Source organism: Chaetodon trifascialis, chromosome 2 (genome assembly GCF_039877785.1).
Source record: "Chaetodon trifascialis isolate fChaTrf1 chromosome 2, fChaTrf1.hap1, whole genome shotgun sequence".
NCBI lineage: Eukaryota > Metazoa > Chordata > Actinopteri > Chaetodontiformes > Chaetodontidae > Chaetodon > Chaetodon trifascialis.
The window spans coordinates 11,168,858-11,186,193 of NC_092057.1; the positions used below are offsets into that span (position 1 = coordinate 11,168,858).

The 17,336-nt window shown below is 42.3% G+C and overlaps 1 protein-coding gene across 1 annotated transcript; it reads right to left on the reverse strand.

Annotated features, from left to right (window-relative positions):
• Positions 1–1,130: 1,130 nt before the first annotated feature.
• LOC139343235 (SERTA domain-containing protein 2-like) lies at positions 1,131–12,782 on the reverse strand. The gene is made up of 2 exons (XM_070980742.1): positions 12,567–12,782; positions 1,131–5,362 (listed from the first exon to the last, which is right to left on the reverse strand). The coding sequence occupies exon 2, from the start codon at positions 5,356–5,358 to the stop codon at positions 4,387–4,389; it is 972 nt and encodes a 323-aa protein (XP_070836843.1). The 5' UTR covers positions 5,359–5,362; positions 12,567–12,782; the 3' UTR covers positions 1,131–4,386.
• Between the last annotated feature and the right edge of the window lie 4,554 nt (positions 12,783–17,336).

The following is a 17,336-nucleotide window of genomic DNA, read 5'->3' on the forward strand; positions in this document are numbered from 1 at the left end:
TTTACTGGCATCTTGGTTTTAGATTTGTTCTTTTTTTAAATATTTTGACCACTTAGGTGGAAACCAGGCTTGGAATTACTCTGATTACTCGCTCCAGGCTCTGCACAGACTGAGTGATCTTTTTAAATACTTATTTTGGGGTGAACTGTTCTTTTACTGTTGCTTTTTCCTGGGGAGCTGACGACTAACAGCAGCAGAGAAACGGCTCATCTGAAAATCAACATCAAGAGATAATTAAGAATAATTAACTAGATCTGGGCTGCAAAGTCTTATCACAGCTTCTGTAAGGAATGAAGAGAAAAATGAGAAATATATGACCAAAAGGACAAAGATGAACTAATTTTCATTTATTGTAGAAAATAATATTACCAAAGTGGACCCCCCCAACCCATAAGAACAAAACAAAACAAAAAAAAAATAGAAATCCTCTGAAGAAAATGTCATATTGCATAGCACAAGGCACAGATTCAAGGTCAAGCACGAAGCTGAAATTCATGTAAAGACTAAAACATAAATTCATCCTTCTGTTAAAGAACCTCCAGGAGCCACACAGGTGCTACACACCACAAAAAAAATAAAAACAAAAACAAAAACAATAACATTTGGTTTGATGAGTTTTTGTCCAAACAGTTTTCAGTCATTCGATCTTTCGTTCTCTGGATGGAAAAAGAAGAAAACAAACAAAACAGCAAAGACGAATGAATGAACAGCAGGGAGCCCGTTTTAAAAATCACTGACTGGATTAAAAACAATGATCTGGGTCTAGTTGGACCAACCTGAGTTTATGTGCTCAAACTTATGTTACACGAACAACAGTATGTAATGTTCGTATGTTATCACTATATCTGCAAAGACGTCACTGCGTCCCTCTGCTGAGCTACACACTGATCCACAGCAGAGTCTGTGCTCACACTGGAAGAGTGACAAAACAAGGACCCCCTGATTTTTAAGTGTCTCTCAGTTGTAAATGAATTGTAAAAGGTAGTGAGACAGCACCAGAAAGATCTTAGAAAACAAAGAAACAAAAAGTATTCAATATTAATTACGTTTTTCTGTCACTTGGTGAAGAACTGGTGGTGTCAGTTTGATTGTGTGATTTTCTGTGAGTATAAAACAGTCAAGTATGAAGACTAAAACTGTTAAAACTGTGTCCTATAAAGATACAGATAGAAATACTTCTGAAAAATCAAACATATAAAGACACATTACACATACTGTATATCATTAGTATGTAACCAGGACAGAGGGACTCAGTTTTTACTGGTGTCTCAACCAGCTGTTACATCTTGTGTCCAGCAGGTGGAGACACAGATGAATATTTAAAGAATGCAGATCTGGATTCAATTCTAATATTTATGTATCAGGATATGATTGATCCAGTCTGATCAATCTGATCTATGTACGACTCTAAAACCCTTAATAAACTTCAAATCCTGATGGCAAAGAACAAAGAAACAAGAAAATAACAGATTTTGGAGTTCAGATTGAGATTTGAAGTAAAAAAACAAAACAAAACAAAACAAAAAAAACGGCTCACTGTTTATCCATTTATAGAGTTCACACACACACACACACACACACACACACACACACACACACACACACACACACACACACACACCTTACAGCTGTGGCATAGGTTGAATTGATGGTGTTTGCATTGCTGAAATCCTAAAATATATTACATAGTATTAAAAAAAACTCCAATCATTTATCAAATGACGGTAAATTAGATTTCCACCACGAATGACCTCTGAGTTTGACATTTTTAACCAATTACTTGGTGGGTTTTTCATTTAAAGTCAACTTAGAAGTCAGTTTTGGTGGATTTATCCTTAAAAAGAATACATTTTACATTCTGTACAAAACAAAATATTAGTGTCCAGAGTTACAATAAATATACACTACAGCTGAGAGATAATAAATAATTCATAGAGCCATGTGCTCTATGTTGTTTCTCATAAAAGGGAAAGCCTGCATTTCAAAGTTGGTATCATCACCACTGTTGGGTAAAAAGAACACATTCGTACCTCTATTACTGCAGTTTAACTTCTGTTTCCTTAAACTGAGCTGATCATACAAACATGTACAGTTTAATGTGTTTTATGTTTTATTCATCTCCAGATGTAAGGTTTTTACTCCAGGTTTAAGTTAAACAATTAAACTTTTATTGTAGTTGGAAATAATTTCACTGGTTGAGTCAAACAGAGATAAAGGTGAGTGCCAACAAACAAACAAACAAAATTAGACTGAAGCTCATTTAAAAACTCCAGCTGAAGATGATGATACAATTTCAAGGAAACATTGAATGTAAGTGTTTTTCCAAAATGTTTAACTATTCCTTTAGCAATAATAACAAGAGAATAAAAGAGAATTTGTCCATATTAAATAATGTAGGGTGGCTTGTTAAGATGCGCTAGCATAAAAAGAGAAAGGAAACAAACCTAAAGCTAGCAGCTAGTAAAGACAGTCTGTGTTTAAATGGAGCTACACAGCTTCAGTTCATTTTTAATAACATGAATATTCCAGTTCATGATATTTTAGGAACGTGTTGTTTTTTCTCCCACAATACAAGCTGACACTGATGCTAGCTAATGCCTAGTTGGTGAATCATGTGACTAACAGGTCTGTCTTTGCTAGTTAGCTTTGCTAATGCTCATAAGCTAGCAAAAGTGTGTCTTTGTTATCTGAACCTGAGATTCTATCACAAAGTTGATATCTGCTTCATTATTCCTCTAAAATGAGTTTGGAAACTTTGGTAGCTTGGCTACTAGCTAACAATATGTCAGTTAAGTGCAAGAAAAATTCATTATTTTACACTTATTGCACCAGCAGTAAAAACTGTGGTTACTTGTTTTCTACAAGTTCTTTCTAGCTAGTTATCTACGCTAACCCTCTTTCCTATTTGGTTTACAGTTATCTAATTTGCTCTCTCTAACTTTGTTCAATCGTTATCATCGTTTGACTCAACCAATGAGATTTTGGTCCTCTTGTGCTACTGAAGCTACAGCAGCTTTGACAAACTGTACTACAGGAAGTGTGACTGATAGTTAGCAACAAACTAGCTAAAGATGTCTGCTGTGATTTTTGTGACCCTGATTTCTCAACAGACAAAAACTACCAAATTAAGTTCGAAACAAAAAATTTAAAGTCTGATGATTTTATATATTTTCTTCAGATCAAATATCATGAAATTAACAAAACAATGAGCTTTGATGACACTAAGAATACAGAAGCACAGCAGACTTTTTCATTACAAATCTACAAGAAATAGATTAACAGTTACTTTCTTAAAAGCCTTTCACACTCAAAAATAAATTCATTTTGCAGGCTAGATTTTAAAGATATTACGTGATGAATTTTACATTATTAAACTGCATTCTGGAATAAAACCTCCTTCAGTGTTCATATTGCTACGTGACGAGCAACACCAAGACGTGAGCGTGTGATGGAGGTTTGAAAAGGCACTGGTTTGCTTTGTTTGTCATAAATGCTGCTGAGATTTCTTTCCTCATTTGTGAAAACATGCACAGACAGTAGAAAAGTCTCTGGAGACTTTGTTTCTTACAATTGTTGGACAGCGGTAGAAAACAGGACAGTACTTCACATTGGTGTTATTGAACCTGGAGTTCACCTGAGTCAACTGGAAGACAAAGACAAAGATCTCTGTGAGGAGATTATTCTCATGGTGGATCCTCAGTGTGTAGCACAGTATGACTTCTTCCAGTACTTTAACTCAGAGAATAAAGATGCTGGTATATTTTTTAACGATCAGTATATCTTTCATCAAACGTGACCTCCCACATTAAAGGTGTCACTCCAGCACTTAAAATGGCAGAATTTTGCAGTGAACCAGTTCTATGGAAGTCAATCCACACTAATTTTTCTGCGTCAAGTTCTTGCACCGTTGACCTTGACCTTCTTCTTGACAGAAGAAAGAAGAAATGGAAAATGAAAAAGCTTTTGTAACTGACTAGTGTTAGCGTATTGGCTAAAATGTTGTCAGTGCTGGATAAAATAATACCATCAGCATGGACAGCATTATTGCATTTATTCCATTTACTGGTGCACAGTGCATATTAATAAACACTGCTGGAGGTGTGTCACCTCTAAACCTTTAGCCCTGTCTCCTCTTGCACTACGGTGCCATCTACCAGTTTTATTGGATAAAAGGCGCAGATTTCTGATGAAATACAGCTTACGTAATTAAACTGTCTCAGAATCAGTGTCCTCACAATTTAGTGATGTTCAAACTCTACACACAGCAACATGAATCCTCCAGAATAAGGCCACTGTGAAGTACACTTGTAACTTTAAAACTGTACAAAATGAACAAAAAGTTCTAAAAAGTCTCCTCGCGTCTCTGAGGCGACTCTGCTCGTCCTCTCAGCTGCCCACCAACACCTCCATGATGTGGTCCAGCTCAGCCAGGTCCATTTTAAAAGGCTGGTTCTGACTGCCGGCCCCAGCAGAACTGTACCCAGACATAGACCGGACAAGGTCGTCAGCCATCACAACAGGGGCTATCTTGGATGGTGGCGCTCCCGATGGGGGCGGACAGGGCCCAAGGTCATACATAGAGGTGTCAATGTCTGTGAAGAGGACATCGTCCAGGGCAAAGTCAGTCAGGAAAGAGCCCACAGAGGATGGTGAAGGAGGAAGAGGAGGCGGAGGGGGTTTCTCCAACCTGCTCTCCACCTCCTGAAAGCCCCGTCCCTCCTCCTTCATGACAACATCAAATAAAACCCGAGAGGGAGGAGGTGATGGTGGGCTGGAAGTGGAGGAGGAAGATGAAGTGGAAGGACAGAGCTCCTCGATCTCCTCCAGGGCTGAGGAGAAGCTGTCTTTGGGCGATGGCGGCGGCGGCCTCAGGGAGTGGTGCAGGTGGTGTTGTGAGGAGGAGGAGGGCGGCAGGGTGAAGAACATGGGCAGGTCCTCTTCCAGCAGCGAGGCGGGAGTCAGGCAGGAGTCCAGTGCTGTCAGTCCTGACAGTGACGATGAGAGGATGCTGAAGGAAGAGGGAGGAGGCGGAGGCTGTCTGTAGCTTTCATCCTCATGGGCTGCAGCAGCAGCAGCGACGGGCGGTGCAGTAGAGAAGAAGAAAGCGCCGACGCCTCCTTCCTGTCTGAAGTCGTCATGGATGCGGCGGATGATGTTGTTGATGAGGACTCGACGCTGCAGGCCGAGGTCGGCGCCCATCCGTGGACCGTACAGCTTCATGAGGGACATGTTGAGGACCGTCTGGCGCTGCAGGGTGAAGGATGCCTGCGACGCGCATCCGACTGCTGGAGGAGGACCATCTTCCTCCAAACCATCCTCACCCTCATCCAGTTTCCGCTTCACCCCGTTACCCAACATAAATCTGTAGTGTACAAAGAGAAACAGTTCAGAGAAGGCGACATGAAAAAGAAAAGCATCAACACTTAAAAGCTTCAAAAAACTAAAAAAAGCAAGTGAGAAGATAATTAGAAAATTTAAGGGTTTAAAAGGTTAAAACTAAATCTGCTGAGGAAGACAGTGAGGTGCGACTGAAAGCTCTGGAAAAGCTTAGCAGGTGGACATTGAGCTGTGATTAATTCAATAAGATACAAATCAAACATCTTCAAGACATTCTGAGCTCGTTAACTGTGAACTCTGTACAAAAACAACAATGTGTTGGGACATGAAACCACCTGAAAATCAGTTTAAACCTTTTATAAAATATACTTTCAATGTTACCAGCAAGATCAGCAAAGATGCCCTTTTAAAAACCCAATGCAAGGAAGGAGATGTTGTACAGAACAACAAAGATCCAAAGTCAAATCAGTTTTATTAACTGCACATAGACCGATTTCACAAATCACAGTTTCGCCTCAAGAGGAGAACAGAAAACATCTTTGGTTCTTCAAGCTCAGATTCAGATCAGGAAAAACCCCAAAAAACCCTTTAATGAGGAAGGAACTGAAGGAAGATCTGACGAGTCATTGAGAGCAGCACTCTGAATAAACACAGTAGAAGAAATAGAAAGTTGGAGGTCACCTCGACATCACAGGCAGTCATGTGACAAGAGAGTCACATGACTGCTGAAAGTCCCTGATCGGCAGGGGAAATCTGACAGGAGAACAGCTGCCATACAGGTGACTGAGCAACATGCTGCCGTTCGCATCTTCTGATCAGCAAACTGAGTTCAGCTGAAGAACATAAAGAGCGATGCTGAAAAGAGCCGAGTGTCACGTGACTGATGACACGTAAAGCTGGCGTGATGGAGGAGCCGCAGGTTGGCTGGAAGCTGAGAGACTTCCTCTCAAACTGGGATGAGAGATGTGTGTGTGTGTGTGTGTGTGTCTGTGTCAGCTGACTTGCTACCATGTGAGCCGTAGTCAGCTGACTGGGTGGGAGTCCGACACCTTCTGACTCCCCAAACAACACAGGAAACAGGCGACTTCCGTCCTGATGACCAAACACTGAACAAAACACACACACACACACACACACACACACACACACACACACACACACACACACACACACACACACACACACACACACACACACACACCCTTGTGGGGACACTCACTGACACGATTCATTCCTGAGCCCCTCACCCGAACCTTAATCTAAACCTAATTCTAACCCAAGCCTTAAAACCAAGTCTGAACTCCAAAACGCATTCTGATCTTCACTTCAGTACAATTCTGATGTACTTGTACTATACACTAGTTACATTTTATGCTACTTCATTCTTCTACTCTGCAACATTTTTTAGGATAATATTGTACTTTGTACTTCACACCATTTTTCTGACAGCTTTTGTTACTTTTCGGATTAAGATTTTGCATGAACATGATTGTAACATGATTGTTTTCTGAAATATAATGTTACAATTAAACTAGCTAAAGGTATCTGATCGGTACATGGAATCAGCACCAACTCGGACAACTATATCAAGCTCCTGCTGAAATGTTAATGCATCAATAAAATTGATCCTAAACCACGTTATGCATGATGAATATGTTCACTTTTGACATCTTTTGTATTCCAATGCTTCTGTTCTTTTGCAAAACTTGAAGATATTCAGTTTTCAGTTATATAAAAACAGAAAAAAAGCTACAACTAATGCAGTTGAGTAGAAGTATGAAATATTCAAAATTGTTCTTCAGTGCTTGAGTAAATGTTCTTTTTTAGTTTCCACCACTGGTTTAGCAGTATATTTGTGATGGTGTGTGTGTGTGTGTGTGTGTACGCGTGTAGGAGTGCTGAGGAGGGCAGCTGTTGGGTTGGAGGTCTGTGGTGATGCTAGTGGCTGGGATCTGAACCTGTGACCTCTCGATTACTCAGCCCACAGGAGGCTGACAGAGACTGAATAAAGCAGCAAACACACACACACATGCACATGCACACACGTGCACACACCATCTTATACATGATTATTCATCAGCTCCGTCAGCTCTCCCTCCTCCTCACCTCTTTAAACCCTCCAGGGGCCCCTCAGAGGGGCCATCTGCTGCGACAGCCAGAGAGGACGAGGTGAAGAGGTGACTGGGCGAGAGACACAGAACAGACAGAGAGAGAGAGAGAGAACAGACAGAGAGAGAGAGAGAGAGAACAGAGAGAGAGAGAGAGAGAGAAAGAGAGAGAACAGACAGAGAGAGAGGGAGAGAACAGACAGAGAGAGAGAAAGAGAGAGAGAAAGAGAGAGAACAGACAGAGAGAGAGGGAGAGAACAGACAGAGAGAGAGAGAGAGAGAACAGACAGAGAGAGAGAGAGAGAACAGACAGAGAGAGACACAGAACAGACAGAGAGAGAGAGAGAGAACAGACAGACAGAGAGAGAGAACAGACAGAGAGAGAGAGAGAGAGAAAGAGAGAGAACAGACAGAGAGAGAGGGAGAGAACAGACAGAGAGAGAGAGAGAGAGAGAGAACAGACAGAGAGAGAGAGAGAGAACAGAGAGACAGACAGATCTTTGATGACACTTAAATTCTGACTGATTCTAAAAATGTAACTGATCCTGAATCCTTGTGGCAACAATTGAATATATATAATATATTCAAATATAATATACCCATGACCAGGTGTCCTGATGACCAGGTGTCCTGATGACCAGGTGTCCTGATGACCGGGTCCAGTCCAGTTTAGGATGAAATAGAAAAAAGAAAAGCTGCAAATCTTCAATCAATCAAATATTTGGTAGTTTTGCTTGAAAAAATAACTTGATGACGATGATTTTCTGATGATTGACTAACATTCACACTGATCACATTTAGAGGCGTTGGTGAAATTCTGCAGTTAAATGAAACTCACGCAAATAAAGTGACACACCTGCAAGTCGCCCTGCAAATAACCCGTGGGCAGAGTCACTCACAACAACAGGTATTAATCACAGCAGAGAGCACAGACTGGTCCAGTCTAAGTCCTGAACACAGACTGAAGACTCACTCAAGCCATGTGAGTGTGTGACATGTTCTTAGGCCTTTGAGCCTAAATGGCACAAAAACTAACTTTCCTCAGTTCGGATCAAAGGCGAGACTCTATCAGCGCGTGTGGGATCAAACCTGTGGCCTCTCAGTGGCAGGACAGCGTCTGTGTTACGATCACACTGTGTGGAGCTGCTTCACTGAGCAGCGGCTGCCTCCTTCACAGGAATTTTCTTGCTCAGCAGGCTTCAGCGTTTAGTCATCCTGACGACAGCCAGCAGCACACTGCCGGCCACCATCTTTCTGTCTTTTTACGACTTGGCCTTTGCAGGAGCTGCATCCTGTGGACGCTGTGGCTGCTGCTGAGCGTGTTTTCATTCACTCTAGTATCACGGTTCTGATCAGGCTCTTTGGTAAACGTGAACATGGAAAGATGAAATCCAGACCAAAGCTTTGAACCCGATTGTCCTCAATAAATGATAGCGCATCATGAGAACAGGCTCCTGATCAGTGTCTGCTTTCTGTACAGGTGGAACATGTGGCAGGAAGCCTGCAACAGCTAACGCTTCCCACGCTGGAGGAGAAACGAATTCATGAGCTGAACTGAGTTGGCTGTTTATCCACGTTATTCCAGTCTTTCACAGAGCTTTATGAAGACTCAATAAAAGCAGACGTAATGATCTGCAACTGCTTTGATGATCGAAGAATCGTTTTGGTTACTTTTTAAGCAGAAATGGAGCTGAGTGTTGGTCAGACATGAAGAGCTTTCGTGCAGCTGTGGGAAATGATAACGGAAACAATTCATCAAGAAAATAATACAAAATGAAAATAATGGTTGGTTGCAGCCCGACAGGCCTGAGGTTTTGGTGTGGTTGAGGACTGCTGTAATTTAACTACATCCATGTCAACTGGCTCCAGCAGCTTCACAATCGTACAAAATACTGAGGCCTCACTGCAGGAAACACTGACTCACACCTACGATTTATGACTATTTTCTGCTTGTTTCGTTGTCTGACAACAGGAACAGAAAGTGCATCAATGAGAACAACTGAAAAGTGAGTTTGGCTCAGTGAAAACAAAGTGACTCAGAGAGCAGGCGGGACGAGACCGAGCAGACTGTCCGACCCACGAGTGAAGACGTGCTGATTCATGAGATTTACGCCCAGATGTGGCCGTGAATATCAAACTCACTGTGTCTGTCACAGCCAGCGTCACAAACTGTCACGAATTCATGAGCTGAACTGAAATGAACATTCCACTCATAAGGAGGATTCACACCTTTACCGTGAACAAAGCACAGAATAAATTACTTTTTTCAAATTTGGGAGCAGGAGTTGAAAGTTTTTGTGCTTGTTTTTGCTGTTTTTTCCTCTAAGATTTGACGTTCCTGGAAAGAGAACAGGATTCAGTCTTCGGCCAGTTTCAAAGAGTGTTTGTCGAGCTAACAATCAGTTGCTCAGCCTGACATGCAGGAACACGCTGCTGCTGGCTGACCTGTTTAAGGTGAAGCTCCTATTTACAGCGCTCACAGAAAAAGAGATATTTCCTTAATTTAATCTATAATCTATAGGTTTCCTTTAGCACACGATACTTTTTCTGGTTCTTCTCATATCAACTACAGACCAAAAGAAAAACTAAGCTTATTTTTTCTTCGCACGAGCTGAAATTTTACCCAAAATTATATTTCTGTGTGCTATTAGTTCCAACTCTGCATCTCTATAAAAGCGTGAGACGCCGGTGCTGCTGCTGGTGACTGTGATCTGTGTTTAAAGGGAAACTGAGACTCCAGGAAGTGAAGGTGGACTTTACTCAGAGAAGAAACCCTGTGTGTTTGCTGCAGCAGCTGCCGCCTCCTCAGCACACTGCAGGATATTCCCCGCTGTGTGTGTGTGTGTGTGTGTGTGTGTGTGTGTGTGTGTGTGCGTGTGCGTGTGTGTGAGTCATCATGTACAGTGCGTCCAGCAGCAGTCACTTTAGCTTAAAGATGAAACGCAAACAAAACATTTGCATCTCTTTGCTCTCATTTCAAACAGAAACTGAGACACGAGCGTCTTTATGTTTCAGTTTCTTGGCAGAGCCGCCTGCACGAGTCACCGATGAGTCAGTCCGTCTGTTTTTGCCACTAAACCTTTCTGTCTGATGTTACAGAAAATAGAGAATAGCACCTGTGGGGAAACGTTTGTCACGTTTTTCTGTTTGAGGCTTACAGAAAGCGGTGGGTGGGTGGGTGGGTGAAGCTCTGTGAATATACATATAGAAAGAAGATGCAACATGTCAGTTAATTTATTTGCTGACGGGCAAAAAATGAAGTATGAGACCTCCTGTCCCATGCAGCAATTACACTTGAATTAGCTGCGAAACAACGTCTGAAATGAAGAATGAAGAAATCGATGAACTATCAGTTAACGCATCGTCTTTCCACTGCAGCACGCAGCAGGAACACAGCTGCACTTCATCTCCCACCGTGTCCTCAACATCTTACTCTTGACTCCCAGCCACAGGCCGCTCTTCTATCAGAGCTGAGAGCAACTGGCATCATGCAGAGTGTGTGAGTCCAATGTCGAAGCCTTACATAATACACACAAAGTGCTGATTGTACTGAGAGCAGAGTGAACGTCTGTCAGTCTGCTCTAACGCTCAGCGACTCCTCCTGCTCCACATTTTAAACTGCTGCTCGACCACATTCTTCCCTTTAAACCTCGACTCCGCAGCAGGAAACATACAGCGCGCTGACCTTTGACCCCCAGCTGCCAACCTCTGTCACCACAACTAGTGTAAACACAGCTCGAGAGCACTTGGTTCTACACGCTGCCTTCATGTCACCACTGCTAATCTGTTCTTTTTAATACACAACTGTCTCCGTGCACCTTTTCTACTTCTGACACATTTCTCCTCTTCTTGTGGCCCCATTTTAAGACTTTTTAATAAACATTACAGCTTTACAAACTGGTGTGTTCGACTGAAACTGATGCCTGTAAACTAAACCAATGGATTTTACATGTGAAATTATTGAAATTCTAACCCTTCTTTATTATAAATGTAATAACTCTGCATTTGTTTTTTTTAACTGCAGGTCAGACAAGATAACTCAATTCAAGACATCACTTTGAAGTTTGGTAACTTACTCCAGCCATCTCTCTTTACTGCCGGCCAATTATGAATCACACAGGTTGATAATTAAAAGGGTCAATAATAGATTAATAAATAACAGAGCCTTCATATTATGTAATATGTATTTTTTAGCTATATACTGATATATCGTATTGGCGTCTAGCTTGGCAGAGTTACCAGTTAATAATGGAGAAATGAACACATAAATATGAATTAGTCATCTGTGAAGTAACTGATCATAACACAGGCTTGGTCACACCACACACATTTAACAGTTAGTGTTGTGTGTCAGTGTGCACGTGCATTTAACAGCCTCAGTCTGGCTTTAATCCACACAGAATAATATTACTTGCACCTCTGCTTTATTCTACAAAGAGCCATGACAGGTATGATTCATAGGCTCACAGAAATATCAGTAAGTCCAATGAGATGAGTATGAAGCACTATAAATGTTGAGTACTACATGCTGAGCCCCCCTCTGCAAACATTAAAGGGAATTTAAAGTTACACCAAACAAGTGAGGAAAAGTCACTGCTGACCACCAAACCCTCACTACAACCATCTAAGACAGCATTACTGTGATTTAAAAGCCACTTTTCGCCATTTCTCTGCCCGGGTTTTGCTCTTTTGACGGTCACTTCGCTCTATGTGTAAATCACTGCGAGCCCAGTGTAAAGCTGTCAGAGCAGCAGCTGGTTTCCAGACCCTCCGGGACCTCCGTGCCACCGGCTGCTCCTGGCCACCTGCGCGGCCAACAGGCACCCGCCCCCGGCCACAGCCTCCACACAGGAGCGGAGAGAAAAGCGGTTGATCTTATCACACTTTCTTTTAAAAAAAATGTCACTTTTTCTAATCATAACCTGGCTCCTGACTGGTTAAAGGCATAACGTTACGCTGAGGAAGGAAACTATCAGGAGCAGCTTTCTTCTTTCTGTCCGCAAGTTCCGACACAAACCGCCCGGACTGTTCGGGCTCCCCGCGGACAGACGGCTGCCCGCTGCGGCTACACCAGCGCAAGTTTCTGTACGGTGAAGGTGTCGCTGCTGGTCCGTCACTCACCACATGTAGCTAGTCCCGTCCAGGGTCTCCTCTGCTGCATGGGTGTCGTCGGTGAGGCCAGGAGCGGAGCGGCGAGCGGTCAGGAAGACGGAGAAGAAAGAGAAGAAGACGAAGAAGAAGATGGATGAGAGAGGAGTCGTTAGTCCGTTTGTTTGTTGTTTGTTTCTACTCCGCCATCGTCCCCACGGCTGCCTCGATCTCAACAGTCACCGAGCCCCACACACAATGGCGAAGTGGAGCGGAGGAGGAGGAGGAGATGTGTCACCCAGGAGTGCGAGTCAAGACAGCGCAGACTGCTACGGACACGACTTCTGGCAAGAAATTTCAGAATAAAAGCTTGTTTCAGTGACTGCTGAGTACGAAACCTCAAGGAGCCAGGCCGGGGGGTGCCAAATAATTTGTGTTTTTCTGCTGAGGTACTCGCTGACTTACCTGTTGTTCTGCGTCACTGTAGCCACTGATGAGTTTCACTTGGGGGCAAACACACGCAGAAGTTCACCTTGTCACATAGTCCATATAAATAATTTTAAATAGATAGGAATTTTGTGAAATGTACAAAACATGCACACAATATATCACTATAATGCTAATATATTCAATATCTAACAGTCAAGAGAAGGAATTTTAGGAAGAAGTCATTTTTGAGAAGAGGAAGCTTTTAGTTTGAAGGCACAGTGGCAGTAACCAACATCCTTATCTCAATGTGATGAGCTTGATGCTGCTCCTGCTGTGGCTCACAGCACTGACAGAATAATGGTGCTCTGTGGGACCTTTCTGGAGAAACACAACACTTCCACACAGGAGCTGTGGTGTCAGTGAGTGGTTTAAAAGAGGATGAAAATGATGTGACTCACGTGTTATGGCCTTCAGAGTGACCTGATTCCATCTGAACACCCACTGGAGATTAAGGCGCAACAACCACAGTCATCAGTATGAACATCTTTCCTTTAGTGGGAGAGCCAGGAGGAGGCACAAACATGCAGTTACAAATAAAAGCAAAGGCTAAAGTGACACAATGACATTGTGAAGATAACATAACTATTATCTGAATCTGCCACAGATTACTCAATTTTCCTGAGAAAACCTCCTGATGATTCTTTGGGGTTAATAGTCTCCTAGCTGTTAACTGCAGCGCCTTTAAAACACTCACTCTGCAGAAAGTGTTTTCCATCTGTCTCAAGTTATGAAACCGTGTTTTCACTTCAGCTGAGAGCCAAGAAGCAGAAGAAGAAGAAGCATTGAGCTGAGGTGGTTTGATTCATTCAGACAGTTGGGACAGAACAGAAAGAGCTGTGGCTGGGTTGGATGTTGCCAGCGGACACTCAGCTCCAAGAAACTTCACTATCTCTGGAAAACTGTCGTCAAGATTTGATACAAACTTCTCAGATGTTACAAAAATAGAATGTAAATCAGGTGGGTTTCCGAGACGAAGGAGCTCAAGCTGAATGGAAACAGCTCTCCATGAATAATTGTCGCTGCAGCTTCTGCTGATCATAGTTTCTGTTTGGAAATTGTTGTCCGGAGCTCAGACAAAAACAAAAATATAATCCAAAGAATGTGTTCGTGCTGCAGGCCTTCATGCTCACGTCTGAGCTGCCGCTGATGTCTTTTTGTTTTGATGACAGTCCCTGTTTGTTCTGGGATGTAACCTCAATGTGGACGAGGAAAAATGATGCAAGTTCACATGCTGATTTTGTTTTTGCTTATAAACACAACGTCACAGCATTCAGCTGGTTGTTCGTGGTCGTGTTTTCTTGCCAAACTGTCAAAATTATGACAAGCGGCTGAAGTCAGAGGTCAGATTTACAGTCAGTGGTGGAAGAAGTACTCAAATGTTTCACTTTAGTTAAAGTAATAACACCACAGTGTAAAAACACTCTGTCAAAAGTAAAAGTCCTGCATTAGTAATGTTACTCAAGCAAACAAATTAAAAGTATTAGCATCAAAATACACTTAAAGCACCAAAAGTGAAAGCAATCATGATAGAGAATTAATATGTTCAACACTTTACTGCCTCTACTTGTCACATGGACATTGCCATAACTCTATGCGTTACATTAATTCTCAGCTTGGATTTTCTTGATTCCATTTGCACATTTGTAACGTTTGATTTTTCGTAGTGTATCACTGCCAGCTTTACTGCTCTTGTTATTCTGAAAAAACAGACTGTGTATATATATTTCCATCCATCCATTTTCTATATCGCCTATCCCTTTCAGGGTCGCGGGGGGGCTGGAGCCTATCCCAGCTGCCAACGGGCGAGAGGCGGGGTACACCCTGGACCGGTCACCAGTCGATTGCAGGGCAACATATATACACAAACAACCATTCACGCTCACACTCACACCTAGGGGCAATTTAGAGTCAGCAATTAACCTAATGAGCATGTTTTTGGTCTGTGGGAGGAAGCCGGAGTACCCGGACAGAACCACACATGCATGGGAAGAACACGCAAACTTCACACAGAAAGGCCCGACATCACCAAAACAAATTCCTTGTATGTGTAAAATCATACTTGGCAATAAAGCTTTTTCTGATTCCAGATTAATGCCGCAGCTGTTAAAGGTTCAGCTGATGTTAAGTGCTTTATATACTGCTGGGTAGTTTGTGAATTTACCCCAAGGAGTCAACAGACTTATCTTACCTTATAACTAATGTAATGTTTATTGATTTATTAGTTGGTATTATGAATCTTAATCAGAAAAGTAACTAAACTGTGGTGGAAGTGCAACATTTCCAACTGGACTGTGGTGGAGAAGAAGCAGAAAGTTGCAGAAAATGGAAATACTAAAGTACAAGTAGCTCAAAATTATGCAGCAGTAAGTGAGGCTGAAGAAAACTTCTGCTTTGCCTTCAAAGGTTCAGCAGAGCGTCTGTTCTTCCATCAGTGTTGGCTGCTGCCTCTCTATCAGCAGCTCGGCCCCTCTCATAGTAAATATCCCTCAGATGAACCGTCGCTGCTGGCCTGCTGATCACTGCAGGTATGATCCAGAGTTCAGACAAAGAGCTGGTGGTCCAGTTCAGCAGTGCAGAGCTGCTGCACAGTTTTCTGCCTGAGCATCAGCCTGTTTATCCCTCCAACTGTTTTCTTGCTTCTCCTGTGAACAACCACAACTATGTGAAGCATTTGAGTTATTCAGCATTGGACATCCCAGTGATATCCAAGCAGAGAGCAAGTCCTCGCTGTCAGCTGCAAATTAAAACAGAGGGAGGGACAGAGTTTGATCGAAGTCCACCATTACTCTGGCAAGCTTTCTGTGCACTTAAAACAGCTTTCACCTGAAGTCCTGAAATTAGCTTTATAGCACTGGCTCATGGCTGGTTTATATTAAAATCCATCTGGATGAGATCTTATTTATTTGTTAGCTCCCTCAGCCATTTAAATTTTCACCTACGGCAAATTTACAGACATAAAAACTCTTTTTATTGGATTAGTTGAGGATATCAAGACATTTCAAGACAAGTTATTGGGAATTAAATCAAGTTTTTGCTCTTTTTTCTCCCTTTTTTGTAAATTTAAATTCAAGCCTGACTGCTGCTCAAATATGTGAATTAGAGGTGCAGCACAATTAATGTTCAAGTCCAAATGTACGACACTCTGTGTTGCCTGAAAAACTATCTGTACAGTGTGTTGACTTTCTGTTTGACTTCTGACTTCAAACGTATGGTCGCCCGCCTGCAGCTCATCCTGACGTCACGGCTGATTCAGTGACTGAGGAAAGTTAAACTGGTCAAACAAGTTCAACCAAACAGGCCGTTGTTTCTACACGGCACTGAGCTTCGTCTTCATCTTCCAGTAAAACTCAACACAGAATGCACCTCGGTCCTCGCTGGAAAGATGTGATCATCCTGGTGCTGCGTTCCCCAGCAGCTGTTCAGTGATGTGCCGCTCAGGCCTGAGTGAGGCAGAGCGTGACATAATTGGAGACAGATGGCCAGAGTAAAAAACAGCACCAGCAGCTGATCCCCTTTACATGAACATGTGAGTAAAGATATGGAAATCCCATATGTGACTGCTCGGCTCTGAGCTCCATACCATCAAACAAACATGGAGCGCTGATGGCCGCCTGGCTGACGGTGAGCAGGTAAAGGTGTGTTTCACAGACGTCTGCAGATTTATTCCAAATAGGTTTTCTGATTAGTGAGAAGTGCAAAAATCTGCACCAATAACCACGTGGAGGGCATAAATCCAACACAGACAGACAGACAGACAGACAGACAGACAGACAGACAGACAGACAGACAGACAGACAGACAGACAGACAGACAGACAGACAGACAGACAGAGGCAACTTACAACAAATTACTTTTCATCAGTGAAGCTTTGAGACCACAAGAGAAAGAAAGAAAGAAAGAAAGAAAGAAAGAAAGAAAGAAAGAAAGAAAGAAAGAAAGAAAGAAAGAAAGAAAGAAAGAAAGAAAGAAAGAAAAGACAGGAAGAAAAGAAAAAAGAAAAGACAAGAAAGAAAGAAAAGACAGGAAGAAAAAAGAAAAGAAAAAAAAGAGAGAGAGTAATAGGAAAAGAAGTAAAGAAAGAGAAGGAAAGTAAGAAGAAAAGAAACAAAGGCAGAAAGAAAAGATGGAGAACGAAGGAAGGGAAAGATATGACATACTTTGTTGTGTCTGAAACAACATTCTGGTTCTAATCATGGCTGTGATGTGGAACATAAGAAACATTGTTATTTGTATCTTTGGTACCTGACTGTGACGTTTCTTTGACATGTCGACATCGTAATCAGTGTCTGTCATACTGGTTCTAATAGTTCAGGC